At 41.9% G+C, this 21,540-nt stretch overlaps 2 protein-coding genes across 2 annotated transcripts; one reads left to right on the top strand and one right to left on the bottom strand.

Moving 5' to 3' along the window:
• The first annotated feature begins 2,550 nt into the window (after window positions 1-2,550).
• Window positions 2,551-16,826, top strand: hcfc1a (host cell factor C1a). The gene is made up of 28 exons (XM_073467425.1): window positions 2,551-2,662; window positions 3,862-4,062; window positions 4,615-4,763; window positions 5,998-6,158; window positions 6,282-6,490; window positions 6,739-6,823; window positions 6,944-7,050; window positions 7,148-7,327; window positions 7,429-7,671; window positions 7,789-7,937; window positions 8,030-8,212; window positions 8,301-8,522; window positions 8,923-9,027; window positions 9,143-9,359; window positions 9,693-9,829; window positions 9,936-10,083; window positions 10,221-10,441; window positions 10,709-11,534; window positions 11,722-11,867; window positions 11,996-12,130; window positions 12,225-12,432; window positions 12,689-12,964; window positions 13,053-13,159; window positions 13,254-13,388; window positions 13,475-13,660; window positions 13,790-14,087; window positions 14,190-14,253; window positions 14,357-16,826. The coding sequence occupies exons 2-28, from the start codon at window positions 3,867-3,869 to the stop codon at window positions 14,394-14,396; spliced, it is 5,133 nt and encodes a 1,710-aa protein (XP_073323526.1). The 5' UTR covers window positions 2,551-2,662; window positions 3,862-3,866; the 3' UTR covers window positions 14,397-16,826.
• Window positions 15,996-19,379, bottom strand: LOC140997495 (ras-related protein rab7). Its single transcript, XM_073467427.1, has 5 exons — window positions 19,281-19,379; window positions 18,872-18,998; window positions 18,549-18,767; window positions 16,884-17,009; window positions 15,996-16,774 (listed from the first exon to the last, which is right to left on the bottom strand). Exons 1-5 carry the CDS (start codon window positions 19,334-19,336, stop codon window positions 16,688-16,690), a joined length of 615 nt encoding a protein of 204 aa, XP_073323528.1. The 5' UTR covers window positions 19,337-19,379; the 3' UTR covers window positions 15,996-16,687.
• Window positions 19,380-21,540: the final 2,161 nt, after the last annotated feature.

Below are 21,540 nucleotides of genomic sequence, written 5' to 3'. Positions count from 1 at the left end.
AAAATTCATCTATTGACATTTTTCATCTGTACATTTATTGGAATAGTGTATTATTTTTTCAGTAAATTAATCAGTATAGGCATAATAAACCTTTTTGATTTTTTTGATTCTTATTGATGAAGGATTGATCAAGTATTGATCAGAGTAATGGTTCAGAGTGCCCGTCTGATGGTGCTGTAGAGCTATGAGGCTGCAGCCTAATTGGGAAGGAATGTCATTCAATTAGGCTTTGAGCTGAGCTGCCTTGAAGCCTGACACAGGAGAAATTATACACAGCACGCTGTATGTTGCAAAGAGCATTGTATAAAACTACATGTAATGTTGTATTTAATTTTGTTTTTGATCATAAAACTTTCTTTTTAATAACCTTGCTTTGCTTTTTTAACTAGGCTCTATCTATCTATCTATCTATCTATCTATCTATCTATCTATCTATCTATCTATCTATCTATCTGTCTGTCTGTCTGTCTGTCTATCTATCTATCTAGGTATTCATTTTTTTATTCTCTGCTTTATTTCATTGTTCCTGACCTGTTTTGACTTTTATTGTGAAATCAGCTGTGTCTTTAGGTTGAGACTCAGCAGGTCAGAGGTCAGCTAAGTGCCAACCATAGCACAATATATAAAATGACACAATGCAGACATTTTTTTCTCTGGTTATGTGAGATGGGTTGAAGAAGGTGCCAGGAGTGGCTCAGATCTTTACATAATAGAATTCATGAAATGTAGCTGCTGTCTGGTCTTCAGTTCTGCTGTGATCTTTTCAACTTTCAGTCAGTATAGAGTAAATTGTGACATGCTTTTGCTTTTACTTCTTCACAACCACGCCAAAGGTACCGAATACCCATACATGTGATTTCTTTCTACAAGTGATTAGACCTCTTCTCAGGGCTATGGAGCTGCCTACAGACTGTGCTTGATTGACATCCGCATGACTCCCCTTTAACTTTGTTGCACCTATAGGTCAGGACAAAAATATGCAGCAATCAGTCTTACTGGGACATGGAGTCTGGTGACCTCACCTAGCCCAACTCCCAGCACAGCTCAGTGCATCTTCAACCTTCAAGTATAATCAGACAGAATAAGTGACAACATCTGAGTGGGCGTGCAGGGACTTTAAACTCCAACTGACTATTTACATTAATAAGATTATGTGAATGATAAGAACCAAAACCCAGTCTTTGCCAATGTCTGTTTATTTATACATAAAATGTTCATTTCAAGCTGCAGACCACATTCAAAGCAGGACAAAACACTGCAAGTGTGTCATCTAATGGACACATGCTGTATTGCATAAAAGGACAAATTTGTTTTCCAGACAAAATTACACATTAAAACATTTGAATGAGACTGTGCTAAATACTGCAAGCACATTCATTACAAGCTATTATTTTTATCAATAATAATAATAATAATAATAATAATAATAACAATTTACTTATAATTATATATACTTATACCATATAGTATAAGACTATTAAAATTATTCTGTCGTAAGAAGAAGAAAAAGGAGGACTAGAAGAAAAAGAAGAAGAAGAAGAGCATCAAGTGCTCTGTGCAATATTTTTAATTCAATATTTTGAGGATTGAGTTGAGGATAGGAATAACAGAAAGCAATGTGGATTATATATTAGTTCAGGTTTTGCCTGAGTGAGTTGAAAAACAGTGAAGGGGGCTGAGAATCTACCAGTGACATGAAGGCAGGATGCAGATCCTTCTAATAATGTGTCAATTGTAAACAAACATCCCCATACTGGGGCCCACAATAATGGTACTAATTTCTGTGTATCTAAATTAGATTCTGCCTTTTGTAATCCTTTCTGCATCAAAGAGGTCAGTTTTAAAATAAATGTGGATTATCTTGAAAGCCATTTAACATACACTTTTACACAACCAGACCTTGGACCACAATTGGATCTATTTTCTTCTATTACTTCTAAAATAGACAGAGAAATGTATTAATCTTCCAAAATTAACTAACAGAGACATGTGGCTGAACACACACTGTTTTGAAACAGAGGCACACTGCACTGTGGTTTATTGATGTTGGTGCTCCAGTAATGCAGTAGTTGTATCAGAGGAGGGCGCACTGATGGTGGATGTGGGCGTGGCAACTTTAATACGTGCGAGCGTTAAATCTGTAAATTAGTGTTTGTACACTATTATTGTGCATGTATGGACATATCTAAGTAGGTTTATGTCGGATTAAAAGCATCACCGGCATCGGTGTTAAAATAAAAGTTGTTACCGTACGGATGTCGCCATCTTTAGTAAGGGACAATAAGCCCAGTGCTGTAACACAACTTGTTGTAATTTGCTGAAACTCCTCATACTGACTGCTGTTTGTTTGCTTTATAGATATTTCAAGTGTCCTTTGAAGCACCTCACTATACATAGCATATTTGGCCTATTCAGAATGGTAAATAACGAAAACTGCATGTGTGTTTCTGTCTGAAATGATTAGCGAGCGGGTCTCTGTCGCCATGTTTACTTTGGGTGACGCCAACTCTCTTCCATTTTCCTCCGCCTCTGGTTGTCAAGAAGATGGCAGCTTCCAGGCAGGCATGAGAGGAAATACTTCTTCAAAAATCGAATGAATTTGGATTATTACCGCAAGATCAGACCACATACCCGTGTTTTTGCGATCACTGCATCGAAAGAAGTAAGTAGAGATCTGAAATATCTGCGCCTTTTTCGGTTTGTTATGTTTTGTTGTTGCATACCGTCCGGCCATTTTTCTTGTGGGAGCTGTAGAACTAGGCCGATGTCGAAAAGATGGCTGCTTCCAGAGACGGCATGAAACATAATAACACTCTGTTTATGCAGTTTATTTCAGTTTAGCTGCGTTTAAAGAGTGGTGTTGCAACTACATTTGTATCAGGTAAAATATGCATGTCAGACTAAGACGAAATCACATTGCATTTAATTGTAAAATACGGCGACGCGTTGACAGATGCCAGCCGCAAAGCTAACGCTGTTAGCTTGTGCAAATTAGGTTGAGCGACTAGCCGCTAGTGCTAACGGAGTACAGCTAACGTTAGAAACCATTTGAATACTGCGATTACACTCAAATGTTTAAGTATATTTCAGTAAATTATTTCGACTGATCTTAGGACATGTGATTTCTACACGGTTCTGACTGTTAAAGTAAGCTTTAGTTATTTCCTTATGGTATTATTTGCGTTAAAGCGGTTGCACAGAATGCTTAGCTTGATAGCTACAATATGGCGACTCCCAGAGCAGCATGAAAATAGCCGACTCTTGATAACGGTTTCACCTATGGGTTAATTCTGTGTTGGAAGTATGTATTGTTCTGCTTTGTCCCCCCGCTACTATTGTATTGAGTTTATTTTTTATTGTAACGTATCGCTTCGCTGGTGTACTTGGCTAGCTATCATGTATTTTTCTTTCTCATTCGCTTCCGCCATTTTTCAGACTGGCAGTAGCGTTAGCGGGGGTTTGTTTGGCTGCAAGATGGCTGCTTCCATGGATTGAATTCAATGGTTAGAAACAACTAATAGCTAGCTAAGACACAACTTATATGTTGGGAAGATGTTCTGTATCCCTTAGCACAACTGTAACGTCGATTGTATCTGAAGGATTGCGACCTAGTACTCGCTCTAATTTCCACAAAGTTTCTTCGATTGTGTTCCTTTGATTGAATGCATTAGCCAAAGCTAGCGGCTAGCGGCTAACGCTAACAGTTAAGCTTTTCAGCCGCTATGGTCGCACTAACTGTTTAAGAAGTTAGCTACAGTGCACGATCAGATGCTGCTTTTGAGTTTCTACGATAGTTGATGTGAAACATCACGATTATTGTGGCGGTGAAGACAAATGTGCTTTGATTATTTTTTCTGACAGAAGTCATGTCTGCCCCTGGCTCCGCGGTGTCTGGGACCACAGCGTCGGTTCTGCAGCCGCGGTGGAAACGGGTCCTCGGATGGTCCGGTCCTGTACCCCGGCCCAGACATGGACACAGAGCTGTGGCTATAAAGGAGCTTATGGTTGTCTTTGGCGGTGGAAACGAAGGAATTGTTGATGAATTACATGTATACAACACTGGTAAGATGAACTTTGTATGTGTAACTTTACTGACTGTTTATTTGCAGCAAGCATGATGTTTTACTGAACTAATCTGCTACTATAAAATAACATACAGTGCAGTTTCACATTGAATTTTCATCTTGAAACAGTTCAATTTGATTTGTAATGATCGATTCGTGACGTGCAGAACTAAGTAGTGTATAGGCCTCAGTAGGCCAGGCTGATCGTGTCTGATTAAATCTGGCCCCCTCTACTGGAGAAAGGCTTGTAATGCACGTTAAAAAAGGCGGGCTAAAATAAAATGGATGATGCTGGTTGGTTTAAGCATATCTGCCCCAATTTCCTGCACTTAAACCAATAAGCACAGGAACATTCAGCAAATCTAGTTTATGTCCCATTCATTTATAACAACTTTTGGTTTATTTTCCATTGTTAAAAAGAGAGTTATACTAGTCAGAAACTAACAGCTTTGTTTGGGTCATAACAAACTTCTCTCATATTTTGAATGACTTGTTATTCGTACGCCTTAACTGATAACATCACTGCCATTATTGTGTTTATTTTTTCTAGCAACAAACCAGTGGTTTATCCCAGCCGTCCGTGGTGATATCCCCCCTGGATGTGCTGCATATGGTTTTGTTTGCGATGGCACAAGATTGCTGGTGTTTGGTGGAATGGTGGAGTATGGGAAGTACAGCAACGATCTCTATGAACTACAGGTAATGTGTCTGCATTCAAATTATGAAATGTTTCTAAATTAAATTCCCTCATATATTTTTTGGGAAGATTGACACTCCCTGATAATATATCAGTAATCAAAAGTTTCACGCTTACATCTGCCTCAGGGCAACGTTGTGCTATAAGGGAAGTAAAACACTGAGATAAATGTATTAGAGTGAGACACATGAGAAATAAACACATTTTTTCAGAACATTTGTGTCATGCAGCAAGTACAGTTTTAGTCATATAATAGAACATTTCAAATATAGTTCACCTCAAACCAGAATTATTCCAGATGTTAGTTGTATTTTAAAAATAACTGTTACTGTCATGCAAACATCAACAAAGACCAACCTAACAAACCTTTAACACGAGATTGTCCTGGTGATACTGCAAGTGAAGTCACTATAGTTTAAATGTTATTTAATAGTTGCTTACATAAGTACAGGGCAGGTAAATCAAAGTAATTAAGTCCATCTTGATTCAAGTTTCACTATGCATGTTAAGTGAATATGCTACATGTAGTTGGATGCGTTGAATAGTTGTTGGGGTGCCATTGAATGTGTTCGTTCTGAATGTGCACTTTAAAAAAATAAATTAAATGATAATGTTAAGAATCTCACACTGTTATGGGTGTGAAAAATAGTCTATTCTTGGATGTGTCATGGTTCTCTCAGAAATAAGTTGCATAATAATAATGTCCTTATTCAGAATTCAGATGGTTCACTCAGTTCCAGCAGAACAGCAAACTACTCAGCTGCTGCTTGTAAAAACTACAGTGAAGTTGCATTTTGATGAGGAAGGGGGAATCTGAAGAGCTAATGGAGTCGATGCCTGTTTTTAGTTTAACCATATTTAATTAACCAATCATTCCTCGGGATCAATAAAGTATCTATCTATCTATCTATCTATCTATCTATCTATCAGAACATATCTTAAATTCTTCTACTTACAAAAGCTTCACTTTGTACACAGTGAAGGAAGTTAAAGTTATAAATACTATTTGTTTCTGGTTATGATATAGGTACATTCTAATGCAGGTGGTCACTGGGAAATGAAATAACAAATACATAATTATGCAACCTGTAAGATAAGGTTAATAGTAAAATAAAGCCCTCACTATCAGATTGTCTAAATAGGGAATGAGGTCAAGTCATGACTTGTTTGTTACAGCTTTGGCTGTGACCTAAAAAAATCAATACTATGATGTTTTGACCCTGGTTTCTGTTACAGGCCAGCAGATGGGAATGGAAGAAGTTGAAAGCAAAAAACCCAAAGAATGGACCCCCTCCTTGTCCTCGTCTTGGCCACAGTTTTTCCCTGGTTGGCAACAAATGCTACCTGTTCGGTGGACTGGCCAATGACAGCGAGGACCCAAAAAACAACATTCCCAGGTACAGATTTTTTCAAGCAGGAGCCTCTGGGGCCGCTTGCGACCGCTGACTGATTGTACTTGAATCTACAACGCGAGTTTGACTCATGATGTCTTTGGGGTTTTTCTTTGTTGTTGTTCTCAGATACCTGAATGATCTGTACACACTTGAGCTTCGTGCGGGTTCCAGCGTTGTTGGATGGGATATACCAATCACATACGGAGTTCTGCCTCCTCCCCGTGAGAGCCACACTGCTGTGGTATACACAGAAAAGACGAGCAGGAAATCTCGCCTGATAATCTATGGAGGGATGAGCGGTTGTCGTCTCGGAGATCTGTGGACACTTGATATTGGTAGGTTTCTAAAAGTGTGAATGGCAAAATGACAGCGCAGAATTATAATTTCCCTGCTTGTGCCAGTCAGACACACTGTTGCTATTTACACCCAATCAGACTAAAGAAGACTGAATCATCATCAAACTTTCAAAGAGGATAAAAAGTCCATGTTTGACAATGATGTGTTTGAATTTGCCTCATCTGTGATGCCATGTTTTACCTGGTTGCATGTTGTCTAACATCTTACGGCTGATGTTTGTCCCCAGATACTCTGACATGGAACAAACCTTCAGTAAGCGGGACAGCACCACTCCCCAGAAGTCTTCACTCTGCCACCACCATCACAAACAAGTAAGAGAACTGCTGCACCTAACCAATAACTTACTGAATGTTGTTTTTAATCATGTTTGAATTCCCAGTAGAGCACGCTGTGCTTAGTAGCAGCATCTCATTTAATTTCTCAATGTGCAGGATGTATGTTTTTGGAGGATGGGTACCCTTGGTAATGGACGATGTCAAAGTGGCCACACATGAGAAGGAGTGGAAGTGCACAAACACTCTTGCCTGCCTAAATCTTGGTTTGTGAAACTCTATATCTATTACACTAGTTCACTTTGAAGAGGTTTGAGTAAAATGGGCTTTATGTTAATTTTTGAACCATGTGTTTGTCTGTAGACTCCATGTGTTGGGAGACCGTGTTGATGGATACCCTTGAAGACAACATCCCCAGGGCCCGTGCTGGCCACTGTGCTGTGGCCATTAATTCCAGACTCTATGTTTGGAGTGGCCGTGACGGTTACCGTAAAGCTTGGAACAACCAAGTCTGTTGTAAAGACCTGTGGTACCTGGAAACAGGTGAGTTTGCTTTAAATGTATTGGTTTTGTCATTAAGTGTGATTTAAGTGGCTCAGGTTTTAAAATGTTGTTGTTAAATGTCTTGCCTTCCACCTCTCCAGAGCGGCCTCACGCACCAGCCCGAGTGCAGTTAGTCCGTGCCAACACAAACTCCCTGGAGGTTAGCTGGGGTGCCGTTTCAACTGCTGACACCTACTTACTGCAGCTGCAGAAATATGACATCCCTGCAACTCCAGCTGCAGCCTCGCCAGCCATGAGTGCAACTCCCTCACAGCCTTTGAACTCGCCGAAGAGCCCCGCACCGGCTGCTGCAGCACCCTCTGCTCAGAGCCTATCACAGACAGGTATTACACTAGTGACCAATGATCCCTCTTTTCCAACTCTTCCATGTCCTTTGTTGTCCCTACAAAAGTAAGCTCACCAACTGCAACAGTCTAATCATTGGTTACCCTATTTTACAGCTGTTTTGAAGGTTGCAGCTCAACAGTCTGCCACAGGCACATCTGTTGTCACAGTCCGCCCCAGCCAGCCCGGGAAATCCCCTCTCACTGTGACATCACTTCCTCCAGGTGTCCGAATGGTTGTGCCTGCCCAGACTACACAAGGATCGGTATGACAAATTCTGCACTTCACTTTATCTTGTTTAAGATTCTGCGTGGAGTCTGACTGTGTTCAACAATTGTTTACTTTTTCTGTTTTTAGCCAATTGGCAGCAGCCCTCAGATGAGTGGCATGGCAGCTTTAGCAGCAGCAGCTGCAGCAACACAGAAGATCCCACCCTCCTCTGCAGGCACTGTTCTCAATGTTCCTGCAGGTGCCACCATTCTCAAGACAGTAGCTGTTTCTCCTGGCACAGCCACAGTGAAAATGGCTTCACCAGTTATGGTAAAACTCCAACTAAACCTTCTCATTTCTAACATTGTATGCATTCAGTGTGTCAAGGTCAATTCTATAAATAATGTTTTGTTTGTAGGTCAGTAACCCGGCGACCCGGATGCTGAAAACCGCAGCAGCCCAGGTGGGCACAGCAACTGCATCCTCTCCCACAACCACCAGACCCATCATCACCGTGCACAAATCTGGTGCCGTCACAGTGGCCCAACAGGCCCAGGTGGTAACCACTGTGGTGGGAGGAGTTACCAAGACCATTACCCTGGTCAAGAGTCCCCTCACCATGGGCAGCAGTGGCACCCTGGTAAGAAAACAGGACTCAGTGGAAATTGTATAACACAATGTCAAACTGACACTCTGAGAGCACCCTTTGGTGCTTTCACACACATGCTGTAAATCATGGGATCTGTAAATATTTTTTCACACTGGATGTGTGTGTGTTTTGTTTTTTAAGTCTTGTCACAAGATGGTGACAACTTGAATTGAGCATGAACCAGTGGGGGAGGGAGTAAAGGTTGGCCTACAGTGACTGTTGGAGAACTCTTCTAAGAAAACAGGGAGCATGATGTTGGTGATCTGCATGACTGTCAGTCACTTAGTGCTAGGATGATTCATATAGCCACCAGTTTGGTGGTCCACCTCCCCTGTGCTGTCAGATGTCTTCTGGTGACTCATGAACTTGAGTCTCTCTCCTATGTCGGCAGATCTCCAACCTTGGCAAGATGATGTCTGTGGTACAAACCAAGCCAGTGCAGACATCAGCTGTTACAGGCCAGGCTTCCACTAACCCTCTCACACAGATCATACAGGTCAGCTATCTGCATGAGTGCAGGAAAAAAAACAGGAGGTAGCTTAAAACTCCTGAGACAGGCACCAGATGTCTTTCTGCAAATGGTTTGCATAACATCAGCCTCTTTTTTCCAGACAAAGGGTCCCCTCCCAGCCGGCACCATCCTGAAGCTGGTGACCTCCGCAGATGGCAAGCCCACCACCATCATCACCACTTCCCAGGCAGGAGGCACAGGAAACAAGCCCACTATCCTCAACATCAGCGGGGTCTCTCCTACCACCACGAAGCAGGGAACCACCATCATTAAGACCATCCCAATGTCGGCCATCATGACCCAGCCAGGCGCTACAGGTCTAAACTCACATAAGTGTCACAACTACTTCAGCATACACATTTATGAATGAGATCAGTACTTCAAAATAAGTGATGTTCATACAATTACTGTAGTTTAAATGAAATCTGAACCAAATGAACTTCTGTGCCTGTTGTCAACTGTGCTGATGGCATGATGGCATAACAGAAATAGTATTGTAGTGTTTGATTGTTTTATTATTGTTTCCTACAATGGCTTTAACATATTATGCAGTTAGCGTGAATAAAAAAAAAAAATAGGTATGAGAATAGTGTGTCTTGTTGACGTAATTGGCTGAAAATTGATTTTCACACACGCTTCTGTTCTTGCAGGTGTGACAAGCAGTGCGGGCATGAAAACGCCTATCACAATTCTTACCACAAAGGTGATGACCACTGGAACTCCTGGTAAAATCATCACCGCAGTGCCCAAACTTGCCACTGCAGCCGGCCAGCAGGGACTGACACAGGTAACTGACTCTGTTCGTACAATAGTATTTATAGATTTCATCTTTGTTGTGCTGCTCATTTATGTTTAAACTTAGGAGTCTAATCCTGTATTGTGTGTTTCTCTAGGTGGTTTTGAAGGGTGCTCCTGGACAACCTGGCACTATTTTGCGCACTGTGCCAATGAGCACAGTGGGTGGTGTTCGACTTGTTACACCAGTGACTGTGTCTGCAGTTAAGCCCACTGTCACAACTCTGGTTGTCAAGGGGACTACTGGTAAGAGATGCCATGTTCCTGTGATTTGTTTTCTGTGATATACACTGGATGACATCTTATTTTCAGTTGGGTTTTTTTTACTTTGCATTCAGAAATATTTGGTTTTCATTTTTGAATTACCCTCGTCATCCTTCCAGGTGTCACCACTCTTGGCACAGTCACTGGTACAGTCTCCACCAGCTTGGCAGGAGGCGCTGTGGACAGTTCCAACGCCTCTCTGGTTACCCCTATCACCACACTGGGAACCATCGCTACCCTGTCCAGCCAGGTCATCAGCCCATCTGCCATAACTGTGTCAACCGCTCAGACCAGCCTAACTTCTGCCTCCACACTGCCCTCCTCTACCATGACAGTGCAGGTAAAACCCCACAGATTGTTGTCCCTGCAGATGTATTTATATTCAATGTCATGAGGACAGTAAATCATGGCAGCATTGTGTGTCATAAGCCTTACTTTACTCCATTACAACCCAGGAAGAACTCCTGCCATACTGCAAAGGTTAGGGCATTAATGCCTATTTCTGTCACGACAGATCAATGAGAAAAACAACGGGATAAAAGCTAAAGAGTGGATTTGATATTAAAAGCATGCTGTGACTGTAATCGTTTTTTTCTCTCCTGCCTAGAACCAGCCCACCCAGGTGACTCTAATAACAACTCCCAGCGGTGTAGAAGCTCAACCAGTGCAGGATCTACCAGTGTCCATCCTGGCTTCACCAACCTCTGAGCAGCCCAGCTCCACTGAGGCTGGAGCAGCTGGAGAGGGCTCTGGAACCGTCACCCTGGTCTGCTCTAACCCACCCTGTGAGACTCACGAGACAGGCACCACCAACACGGCCACCACCTCTTCTGCCACCATCGGAGCAGGACAGGTCTGCTCTAATCCGCCCTGCGAGACCCACGAGACCGGAACCACCAACACGGCCACCACCTCCTCTGCTACAATTGGAGCAGGACAGGTCTGCTCTAACCCGCCCTGCGAGACCCATGAAACGGGCACCACCAACACAGCCACGACTGCATCTTCAAACATGTCGGCCCTGCGTGTGTGCTCCAACCCACCATGCGAGACCCACGAAACTGGGACAACTAATACAGCTACCACAGCATCCTCTAGCATGGGAGGAGTCCAGCAGCTGTGCTCCAACCCACCTTGTGAGACCCACGTCACAGGGACCACCAACACAGCCACACAGGCATCGTCTAGCATGAACGCAGGCCAGACAGGCACCACACAGAGGGTGTGCTCCAACCCACCCTGTGAAACACATGAGACGGGGACCACCAACACCCCGTCCACAGCCACCTCCAGCATGGGAGGTGACCAGACCAGCACTGCGACAGGCATGGTCCAGACAGTCTGCTCCAACCCGCCCTGTGAAACACACGAGACTGGAACCACCAACACAGCCACCACTGCCACCTGCAACATGGAGACAGGCGAAGGCACAGGTACCCCACCACATATACTATAACTGTCACTGCTCACAAGGATACATGTCATCGTGTTTTCTTGATGTAATTTAAATGTCTATTATCTGAGTATTGAAATAATTTCACATCCAAAAGTGCTTATTTTGGTAGGTGGTAGATGCCATGCCATGTCAAACTTAAATTCTGTATTTGTATCAATCAACAGCGCAACAGACAGAGGAGGGAGCAGAAGATACCAGCAGCACAGAAGCAGCCTCCACCACTGCAGCCACTGGCATGGTTACCACCACCCAGGGCAGGGCCATCACTACCGTCACTCAGTCTACACCCGCCCCTGGACCCTCTGTACCTGTAAGTAATGCACTAATGTACTTTCAGAATAAGCAAATGATCTGACCACCACTGCTGAGTAGTTTTAAGGAGCAAATGTCTGTCTTTTGGCTGCATGTCTGATGATGATTTGTCTTTATTCTCTGCAGTCAATCTCATCGATCACAGAGGGTGTGAGCACTGCTGCCAGCTCCACAGAGGAACCCATGCAGACTGATGAGACAGCATCAGCAGAAGCTGCACCTGCAGAGGAGGGAGCCACCGCCATGGAGACGCAAGCAGAGGTAGATACAGTGTGATGTCACACAAAAAGCCACTGTTGGCTACTCAATCAAACATGAATTCAGTTTGTATATGAGCTGTAATTTGTTCTTTCAGGGAGAGGCAGCCGCAGCAACAGCCTTGAATCTGCCCTCAGAGCTGATGTCTGAGGGTCAGGGGGCCACGCTCATGGTGACAGGACTGTCGGACGAGGAGCTGGCCGTGACTGCAGCAGCAGAGGCTGCTGCTCAGGCTGCAGCCACTGAAGAAGCCCAGGCCCTCGCTATCCAGGCTGTCCTCCAGGCAGCTCAGCAAGCCGTAATGAGTGAGTTCAACCATAGTCTTGTATGGTCTGATTGCTCACTTGTTTTTTTATTTATTATGAACCATAGTGTTAGGATCAAGGTCAGGCTGTAGTTAACTGGGGACATGTGATGGTCCAAACAATTAACATTAGCATAGCGTCTGCAGAAATGTCAGAGGTTGGCTGAAGCTACTGCAACCTCTACAGTGATTGTACTAGTTGTCTCGATGCTTTCATGTTGTGGTTGTATGAATTCTTAAATCTTTTCTGTTAACAGATGAGGGTGACTCCACTGGAGAGAGCCAGCAACCCACCAGCATCCCCATCATGCTGACCCAGCAGGAGCTCGCTGCACTGGTCCAACAGCAGCAGCAGCTCCAGGAGGCTCAGGCTGCTGCACAGCAGGCCAGCGTAGACACCAGCCTACCCACTGAGGGCCTCGCGCCCGCTGACAGCCTCAACGACCCCTCTGTCGAGAGCAATGGACACAACGAGATGGCTGCCGCTGTCACCAGCGCCGTGGCGTCACTGCTGCCACGTACAACTGCTGAGAGTAAGACTTGAGGTTATTTTGATAATGACTCTGGATGTGTTTTTGTACAGTAGACTGACTTTTGTGTATTGTTCCTTACACGTCATAGCACTCGCTCCATCAAGCACATTTGCACCGTCTGTATCGGTAGCAAGCCCAGCCAAACTGCAAGCAGCAGCCGCTCTAGCAGAGGTCGCCAATGGCATAGAGGGAGAGGTGAGTCATTGTAGTATTACTGAACATTTGGCTGGTTCTGCTGGGTCAAAGGAACTGAATAAATGTGACAATGTATTATTTGTTTGTCTTACAGAAGCAAGGCCCTCAGCCAACCCCAGTGAAGCCTGTTGTAAAGAAGGAGAACCAGTGGTTTGATGTTGGAATTGTTAAAGTGACAAATATGGTCGTCACCCACTTCTATGTGCCAGCCGATGATTCTCATGGAGATGTGAGTGTCTTAGGAGGCTTTTTTCACATTTCGAGGCCTGGATGTGGGTTTGCTCAATAAATATTAATCTGTTGTTTTTTTGATAGGATGACTCTGGCATCATGCCAGATTACAGCCAGATGAAGAAAATGGAGCTGCAGCCTGGAACAGCTTACAAGTTCCGTGTTGCTGGAATCAATGCTTGTGGTCGCGGATCGTTCTCAGAGATATCCGCATTCAAGACATGCCTACCAGGCTTCCCAGGGGCACCTTGCGCCATCAAAATCAGCAAGGTAAACATAGCTGTAAAGCACTTTCTCATCTTCTTATTTAGTTGTAGATGTACATAATACATAAAAGTGTGTAAAATATGACCACAACAGCAGCTGTTCTCATGAGCATTTGTCACTGTCCCTGTGCAGAGCCCAGACGGTGCCCACCTGACCTGGGAGCCGCCCTCGGTGACTTCAGGGAAGATTATCGAGTACTCCGTGTACCTGGCCATCCAGAGCAACCAGACGGCCGAAGCCAAGGCCTCCACCCCGGCACAGCTAGCCTTCATGCGTGTGTACTGTGGGCCCAACCCCTCTTGCTTGGTGCAGTCGTCCAGCCTCTCCAACGCCCACATCGATTACACCACCAAGCCAGCCATCATCTTCCGCATCGCCGCCCGCAACGAGAAGGGCTACGGTCCTGCCACCCAAGTCCGATGGCTCCAAGGTGAGTACATAGAATAACAAATCGATACTCAGATTTTAATAAGTGAGCAGTGCATTAATTAAAAAGAAAAATACATATCTTAACCATTTGTCTGCTTTGTAGAATCTGGGAAAGATGCCGCCTCTGCGAAACCGGCCCCGAAAAGACCAGGCACCTCTCCAGATACGTAAGTATAGTGTTCATGTTTCACTCTGCACGCAGGAACAGACATTAACATGACACTGATGAATGAAACAGTACTTACTCTGGTCTTATGTGTGCTCTTGCAGTAAGACTACTGGTCCAAAGAAAGCAAGGACGGACCAGTGAGGTTGCCCAGAGACCCCTCCCAGTCTTTTGTCCTTTTTCCACTCGCTGTCCTTTTATCAGGAAGACTGACCTTCACCCCTCCTCCACCTCCTCATCCTCATCCTAATCTCATCCTCCACCCTCAAGTCTCAGATCAAGACAGCAACGGAGGCAGAACAAGCAAATGAAGCAGAGATGAAAGTCAATCTGAGAGATGTTTTCTGTAGATAAAAACCCTCCTTCCTCCTCGTTCTGTTGGTCGTACTATTTTTAGAGCAACACAAACTTAGAAGCACATTATCTTTTTCAGTCACATCCCCTTCCATCGTTTAACATCTATTTTTTGGCTTGTTTCAGTAGTTGAGCAGTATAGAGAAGCATTTACATCTTTCACAAACTGGGAGCCAGCCTGAGCGCAATGTTACCCTTTTTTTTTTTTTTTTGTCTTTTGTTTTGTGAATCCTGGGGGGATGTAGAGAGAGACTACATGTACAGTGTTGAAAAAGGCTGTGGAGGCATTAGTTTAGATGAGAGGAAAAATCGGTATGGAAACAAATAAAGCACTTGTCCTCAAAGACAGAGGACATCATTTTTTTTCCTTTCTTTTTTTTTTTTTGCTCAAAAACAAATTTGCTTCATCGAGAACCAAGTCTATAGTCATCGTACTGGACTCCAGTTTCCTGGTAATGTCATCACTGTGCGCTTTTTACCCCAAGATGAGGACTGGTGGCCGACACTTCAAAGTGGACGACAAAGAGTGACAAAGGAAGAGATTTGTAGAGAATGAACGACAGACTTTGCTAGGACTGAGACTTGCAGCACACACACAAAAAAATCTTGCAAAATCTTCCCAAAAAATTAGCAAGCAATGACGCAGAAGATCTTTTGTGTAGTTTATTTTTGTATTTTTTAAGCTTTTTTTTCTCCTATGTGTATGTGTATGTTGTGTGCATTTTTAAAAACATCACTTTTTTTAACTGTTGTTCATCCCCATAGTTTGTGTTTGTGGGAAGATGGGTGGCTGTGTTGAGGTTGCCACTATATTTTTAAAAGTCTTCATTCAGTTGGTTGTATGTTCTTGTTGTTAACAGATGGTGATGAAAGAGAGAAAGACTTTTGTATTTGTTCCAAGTAGAACCGCAGAGGTTATAGGACTGAAGGGAACTTTGAAGTGGACCCAGGGAGAGGAGAGTTTTTACTTTGTTTACTACTCAATGCTTGTGTTGCTTTGTTTGCCAAACATGGAATTTCCAGGGGTATGTGGAAAAATAACATCGGATCTTTTCATACCTTTTCCCCCCTAATATCCTGATCAGTTGTCCTACACTTTTTATGCTCATGAATGTGGTGTCTCACCTCTTCTTTAATTTTTAGAATGGCAAATTATATTAGTAGACATATTTTCCCTATCCTATTGATGTATGTGAATCCATTTAATAAATTTTAATTTTTTCCTTCCACGGCTCTGTATTTCAGACTACAGATGATGTGCAAGCTAACTGTGACGTGTAAACCCGTATGTCTTTGAATGGGGGTGTCTTGGGAAGAAAGCTTACACAGCCGGAGTGTACTCACCTGTAAATTAGTTCGTTCATAGAGCAAGAATAAAACAAACAAAAAAAACATCTTGGCCTTTTATATAATTACCTGTAACAAACAGTTTTTACATGTTGGTCATCTCTTGATTGCCTTTTGTGTCTTTACTTATAAAAGAAACAAATATATATATATAAATATATATAGTCTCCCTGATTGTTCTAATTTGCTTCTGTCAAGCTGATTCACTGTAGGAGTCTGAATCACTGCTAGGTTCATTACAATACAAACTTGTACAGGGAGTAGGTTTCTGACTGGACATGAGTGTATATCTACTTTGTAAGGGCGGATTCAGTTGTGATGGTAACAGCCAGGAAGATCAGAGCCAAGGTTCTCGCCTGCCGCCTTTTTCTCCGGCCGGCACCTTGGTCTCCGTTTGTGGTTTCTCCCGATTTCTTTCTAGAAATGAACTTTCTCTTCATATGCATTCATGATTTTTGTGCGTGTCAGTGTGTCTGTTGAACAAAACTAGACATGCATGCAAAAGCAGTGTATTTTAGTAGTGATGCCTTAAGTTAGACCATAAGCTGAAGGTTCTCAAAAAAAGAAAAAACATTTAATGAGTTTGTTCCTCTTTCCATGTGGTATACAATTGTGTCCTTTCCTTCCACAGTACCTTTGCTGGGTCACTATTTTTGCACCCTCGTTAGATAGGTCATCATCAGCAGTGCCGAGGTCTCTCTGAACTTTCCCTCCCACACTGGGACGAGTGCCGCTCAGCACTCACAGGTGTTGCGAGTTTCTCTCGGCTGTTTGCAGGTTATCTGGAAATGTCCTGTATTTTCCAATGTGTGTTTTTTGTACTGTAGGGAGTAATGTATCTTTTATCATCAAAAAATAAACATGTTAAACATAGAGATAGGTTGTGTCTTTCTTCTTTTCACCACAAAGGTTAATGAAACGGTGGATCACCTGTTGTAAGCCGCCCTGAGCCGCTCTCAGAAACGGCTCTTCCACGTTGTGATCGTCTTTGGCGCTTCCCTCAAAGTATTCTGCTCCTATCTCTTCACACCACTGCCGGGCCTGCCTGCCAGACACCTGCGAGCAAAGACACTGATCATAGCACCAACATCAAACAGCGCTGACATGGCAGGATAGAAAACATGATGTTGAATAAAAAAGAACAAAATCAGATGTTACGTTCTCTACAGAAGTCTGGTGAAAAGCAGTGAGCTCCAGTAATTACTTTACCTGCTGTCAGTGTAACAGAAACATTTCAAATACCTTCTAAAAGCTTTTAAAAGGAGTATTGTAAACAACAAATACAAAATTCTAACATACACTTATTTATATAGCTCTTGTTGGATACTTAACCCACTGTTTATATCAGTGACTGCAGCAAATATTAGTGGCCAAGTAAAAAGTCTTCTACATCCTTTGGTCTGTTGTCGTTCCAGTTCAATCTAATGATTGGAAGTTGTTAGAAAAACAATAAAACTGAACTCAGTGACTGCTCCCACAGGCTCCTGCTAATGGATTTTAGTTGTTTTTTTTTTAAACTATACTTGTAATCGCTTTACTTGTTAGATTTAATTAATTTGTCACTTTTATTTTATTTTATTTTTTTTGTGTGTCTTCTGGCACTTGCCAGACCGTCACTGTGAAAATGAAATGGGTCTAAATGTCTTGCCTGGTAAAATTAAGAATTAAAAGAATTACAGAGCCGGTCAACGTTAGTGAAATTTGCCATTTAGAAATAACCATTTGAAAACGGATATTACCTGGATTCGACATTAGCCATGCAGGCTGCAACAGTTTTTTCATTATTGATTAATCTGCCTACAACTTCCTCAAATAATCCCTTAATCCATCCAAAACCCTAAAACATCCACTTTACAATGAAATGAAATAGAGAAATGCATCAAATCCTCATACTGCATAATATGGAACCAGAGAATGATCACAGATTTTGCTAAAAATGACTGTAATTATCAATTTTTGAGGGAAGTTGCTGATTCATTTTTAACTCATCAATTAATAAACTAATTGTTTTGCATCCAGTTTTATCAGAGTGGAGCTCACTGACCAAAATTTGACAGGAAATCCCTGACGTGAAAGAGCAAAACTAGCTAGTTAGCCCAGTTAACCATGCAGCTAGCGGTAGTATTAGCTGATTCTGTTCCAAATGGGAGTTCGGAGCACCGGGGAAACGTTGGCTGGACTATCACCTGTTGAGGTACAGACTGGCTAAAGGCTAGCTGGTTAGCATGCTTACGTCAATTGATATGTCTGCAACACAATACATGGATGTTGATCTTTCTTTCACTTCATTTTTTAAAGGTTTTAAACTAAAATTCTTACATATTGCAACTTTAAAGCAGATTTGGTTAAAACAGTCTTGGTATGATGAAATCACAGCCATGTTTCATCATTTTCCCCGTCTTACATTCATCATTCACAAGACAAAAATGTTATTTATCATTTAAAGCATGTGGCCTCAAGGGCGGAAAAAGCAAAAAATGATTGTGAATCATAAAACAGAGTGATAAACTGTCACTGGATAAGACTTCCACTCCTCACAGACTCCTAGCAGCCTGTCTGTGGTTCATTCTTTTACAAGATGACACCTCCACTGACCTCCCTGTCGCTCAGGTCAGTCTTGTTTCCCAGCACGATGAAGGGGAAGCCAGCTGGGTCCTCAGGCTCGCCCTGGATCAGAAACTCCTTCCTCCAGCCCTCCAGGGCCGAGAAACTGGCTCTGGATGTGACATCAAACACCAGCATGCAGCAGTGGGCTCCTCTGTACAGAGGAGTGCCCAGAGACTGGAACCTCTCTGTCCCTGCTGTGTCCCACATCTGAGGGACATTTATGTGTTAGTGCTCTGAATGTCCATACATGGACATATATGGTGTGTATATGGTGTGTTGCAGTGTGGCTGAGCAGGTGCACTGAGGATTACCTGCAGGGTCACTGTGTCCCTGTCTATGCTGACTGTTTTGGAGAGGAAGTCAGTCCCTACAGTGCTGCGGTACATGTTGGTGAAGCGGTGATTCACAAATCTGTTCATGAAGGAGGATTTCCCAACCCTGTATGGACACACACACACACACACACACACACACACACACACACACACACACACACACACACACGGGTAAAGGGACAACACTCAAATCTGTCTTTATTGACCCGTTATTTCACTGCTCTGTCAAATACTTCAACACTGTTGTGTCTATACATCAGGATTTACCGAGATTGACAGATTAAAATCAAGGGTTAACTGAAAGTGAAACAGATGTCTCCGGAGAAACACAACAACATTGTCATTACAAGTGAAAGAAAAGTTAACACAAGCTGGTTAATGTTACCCAGAGTTTCCTATGAGGATCACTTTAAGTGTAACTGGACTTTTCCTCTCCGTCATGTTCACGTCTGTCAGGGTTCGGTTCACCGGAGCGTCTGCTGCTGCTGCTGCTGCCTTTAAGTGTTCCTCGTAAATTTGCCTTTCGGTTAGTTGCCGTGCGGCCCACTTTCAAAGTTACCCTTTTGTTATTGTTTTATTTGATAAACTCTTTCACTGTATTTTACATTTTAAAAAAAATCCTAACATGAAAGTCCAAAGGCTGTGTCAAAGCCCTCTCTAAAAAAACAAAATACTATACTATACTATCTATCTATCTATCTATCTATCTATCTATCTATCTATCTATACATATATATATATATATATATATATATACATATATATATAGTGTGTGTGTGTGTGTGTGTGTAATCTCCCTCTAGTCCCTAAAACTCAAAAAACAAACTAATTAAACTAAACTAACAAAAAGATATATTTAAAAAAAGGAGAAATGTCCGTGTCCTCAGTGTCTTTAATAGACAAAGTTAGAGTTAGAGCATTTTGGTGGCTAATGCTTTATTTCAGAGATAACCCTGTCCAAGACTACCTGATCTCTTCAGGTGTCATTGTCCTTCGTTGCTCTGTCTTCATAATTCCATTTTTTTAAACAGCCCCTGGAGGCACCATATTACAGTCGCTGTGTCCTGTTGGCACATACAGGAGCTGACCTCTGTCCTCTCTGAGTCACAGCTGGAGACACACCTTATACAATGAAGGTGAAAAAATGACCATAAACAATTGAATAAAGCACAGAGTATAACACTTAATACCCCCATAATGATAGATAGATAGATAGATAGATAGATAGATAGATAGATAGATAGATAGATAGATAGATAGATAGATAGATAGATAGATAGATAGTATTTAATTTGAACCTGAGACTGTTGCTTTTAAAAATGTGCATTTATTAAAAAAAAGACCAGACAATATTGTTTGCTTGATTTAGTTTTATAACCTATTATACATATACAATACAATAAATAAATAAATAAAATCAATTAACATGTCAGTCTACTATATATTATATTGAATACGTTCTTTATTTACCACTAGGGGGCAGAAATGCCTCAGGTGACTCTCCTGTCTTCCTGGGTCTCCTCTCTGTTGCAGCAGTCAGGTGCTGTTATCTACAGGGTGTCTAGTGATTCAATGCTGTTCACAAACTGAATGTGAAGCCGTGTTAGCAGGAAACACAACCTCAAGTTCAAATACTAGAATTACTCACACTTTGTTTTGTGTTGTTTCAGCATTTCCCCTCAATCAGAGTCACGAGTAATACATTCTAATGAATATGCCTTCACAAAATAAATGTAACTTTATTTTAAATCATTGGTATAAAACTACACAAATGTCATAATAAAACCTTAAAATGTGTTTGAAAATTCAGTAGGTTAATAATGTTTGTGTACCATCAAAGTCATCCTCTGCAGTCAAACATTGTTAATACCCACAACTATGTGTTTATAAAATGGCGCAGGTGCCATCTACAATATTTCCATCTGATGTAATGATGTTGAGTCTTTGTTTTGTATCATCATAAAGCTTCAATGAAGAGCTGGAACAAGCCAATTTACATATACACTATATGGTATACTGCCAGATTAAGTGGAGGAAGATGATTTTAACATCCTTACAGATAAATAAAAGTGGAAAACTGGATGAAGAGACGAGAATAATAGACTAGATTCAACTTTATCGTCACTGTGCACAGTACAGGTACAGAGACAACGAAATGCAGTTAGCGTCTAACCAGAAGTGCAAAAAGCAGTAAAGTGCAAAGTATGTACAGTATAAATAGTGCAGCAAATACAGATATTACAATATGTACAGTATATAAATAAATAGAGTGTAGTAGGACTAGGTACAGTATGTACAGTGTATAAATATTACTGGCAGTACTAAAGGAAGATAGTTTGTACAGTATATAAGTGTTATAGCAGTACTAAAGGTGGGGTTTAGATGAAGTATAGAATATAATATTATAATATATAATAAAATAAAATTATAATATATAATACCATAGAATAATAAGATTGACCAACACAGACATGGACATACAGATATATAATACATTGTACATTCATGAAATGTTCAAATAGTGACTCTAGGTGCTCAAAAAGTAAAGACAAAAATATGTTAAATAAGTTTACTCAAATGTGTGTATAGCTATATTTAGCTTATACATCTACTTTATAATTTGCTCAAGATAAAGTGAAGAAAAC

This window comes from Pagrus major, chromosome 6 (assembly GCF_040436345.1).
Source record: "Pagrus major chromosome 6, Pma_NU_1.0".
NCBI lineage: Eukaryota > Metazoa > Chordata > Actinopteri > Spariformes > Sparidae > Pagrus > Pagrus major.
The sequence above is the reverse complement of the archived record's forward strand: the minus strand, read 5'-3'. Positions and strand labels throughout refer to the sequence as shown.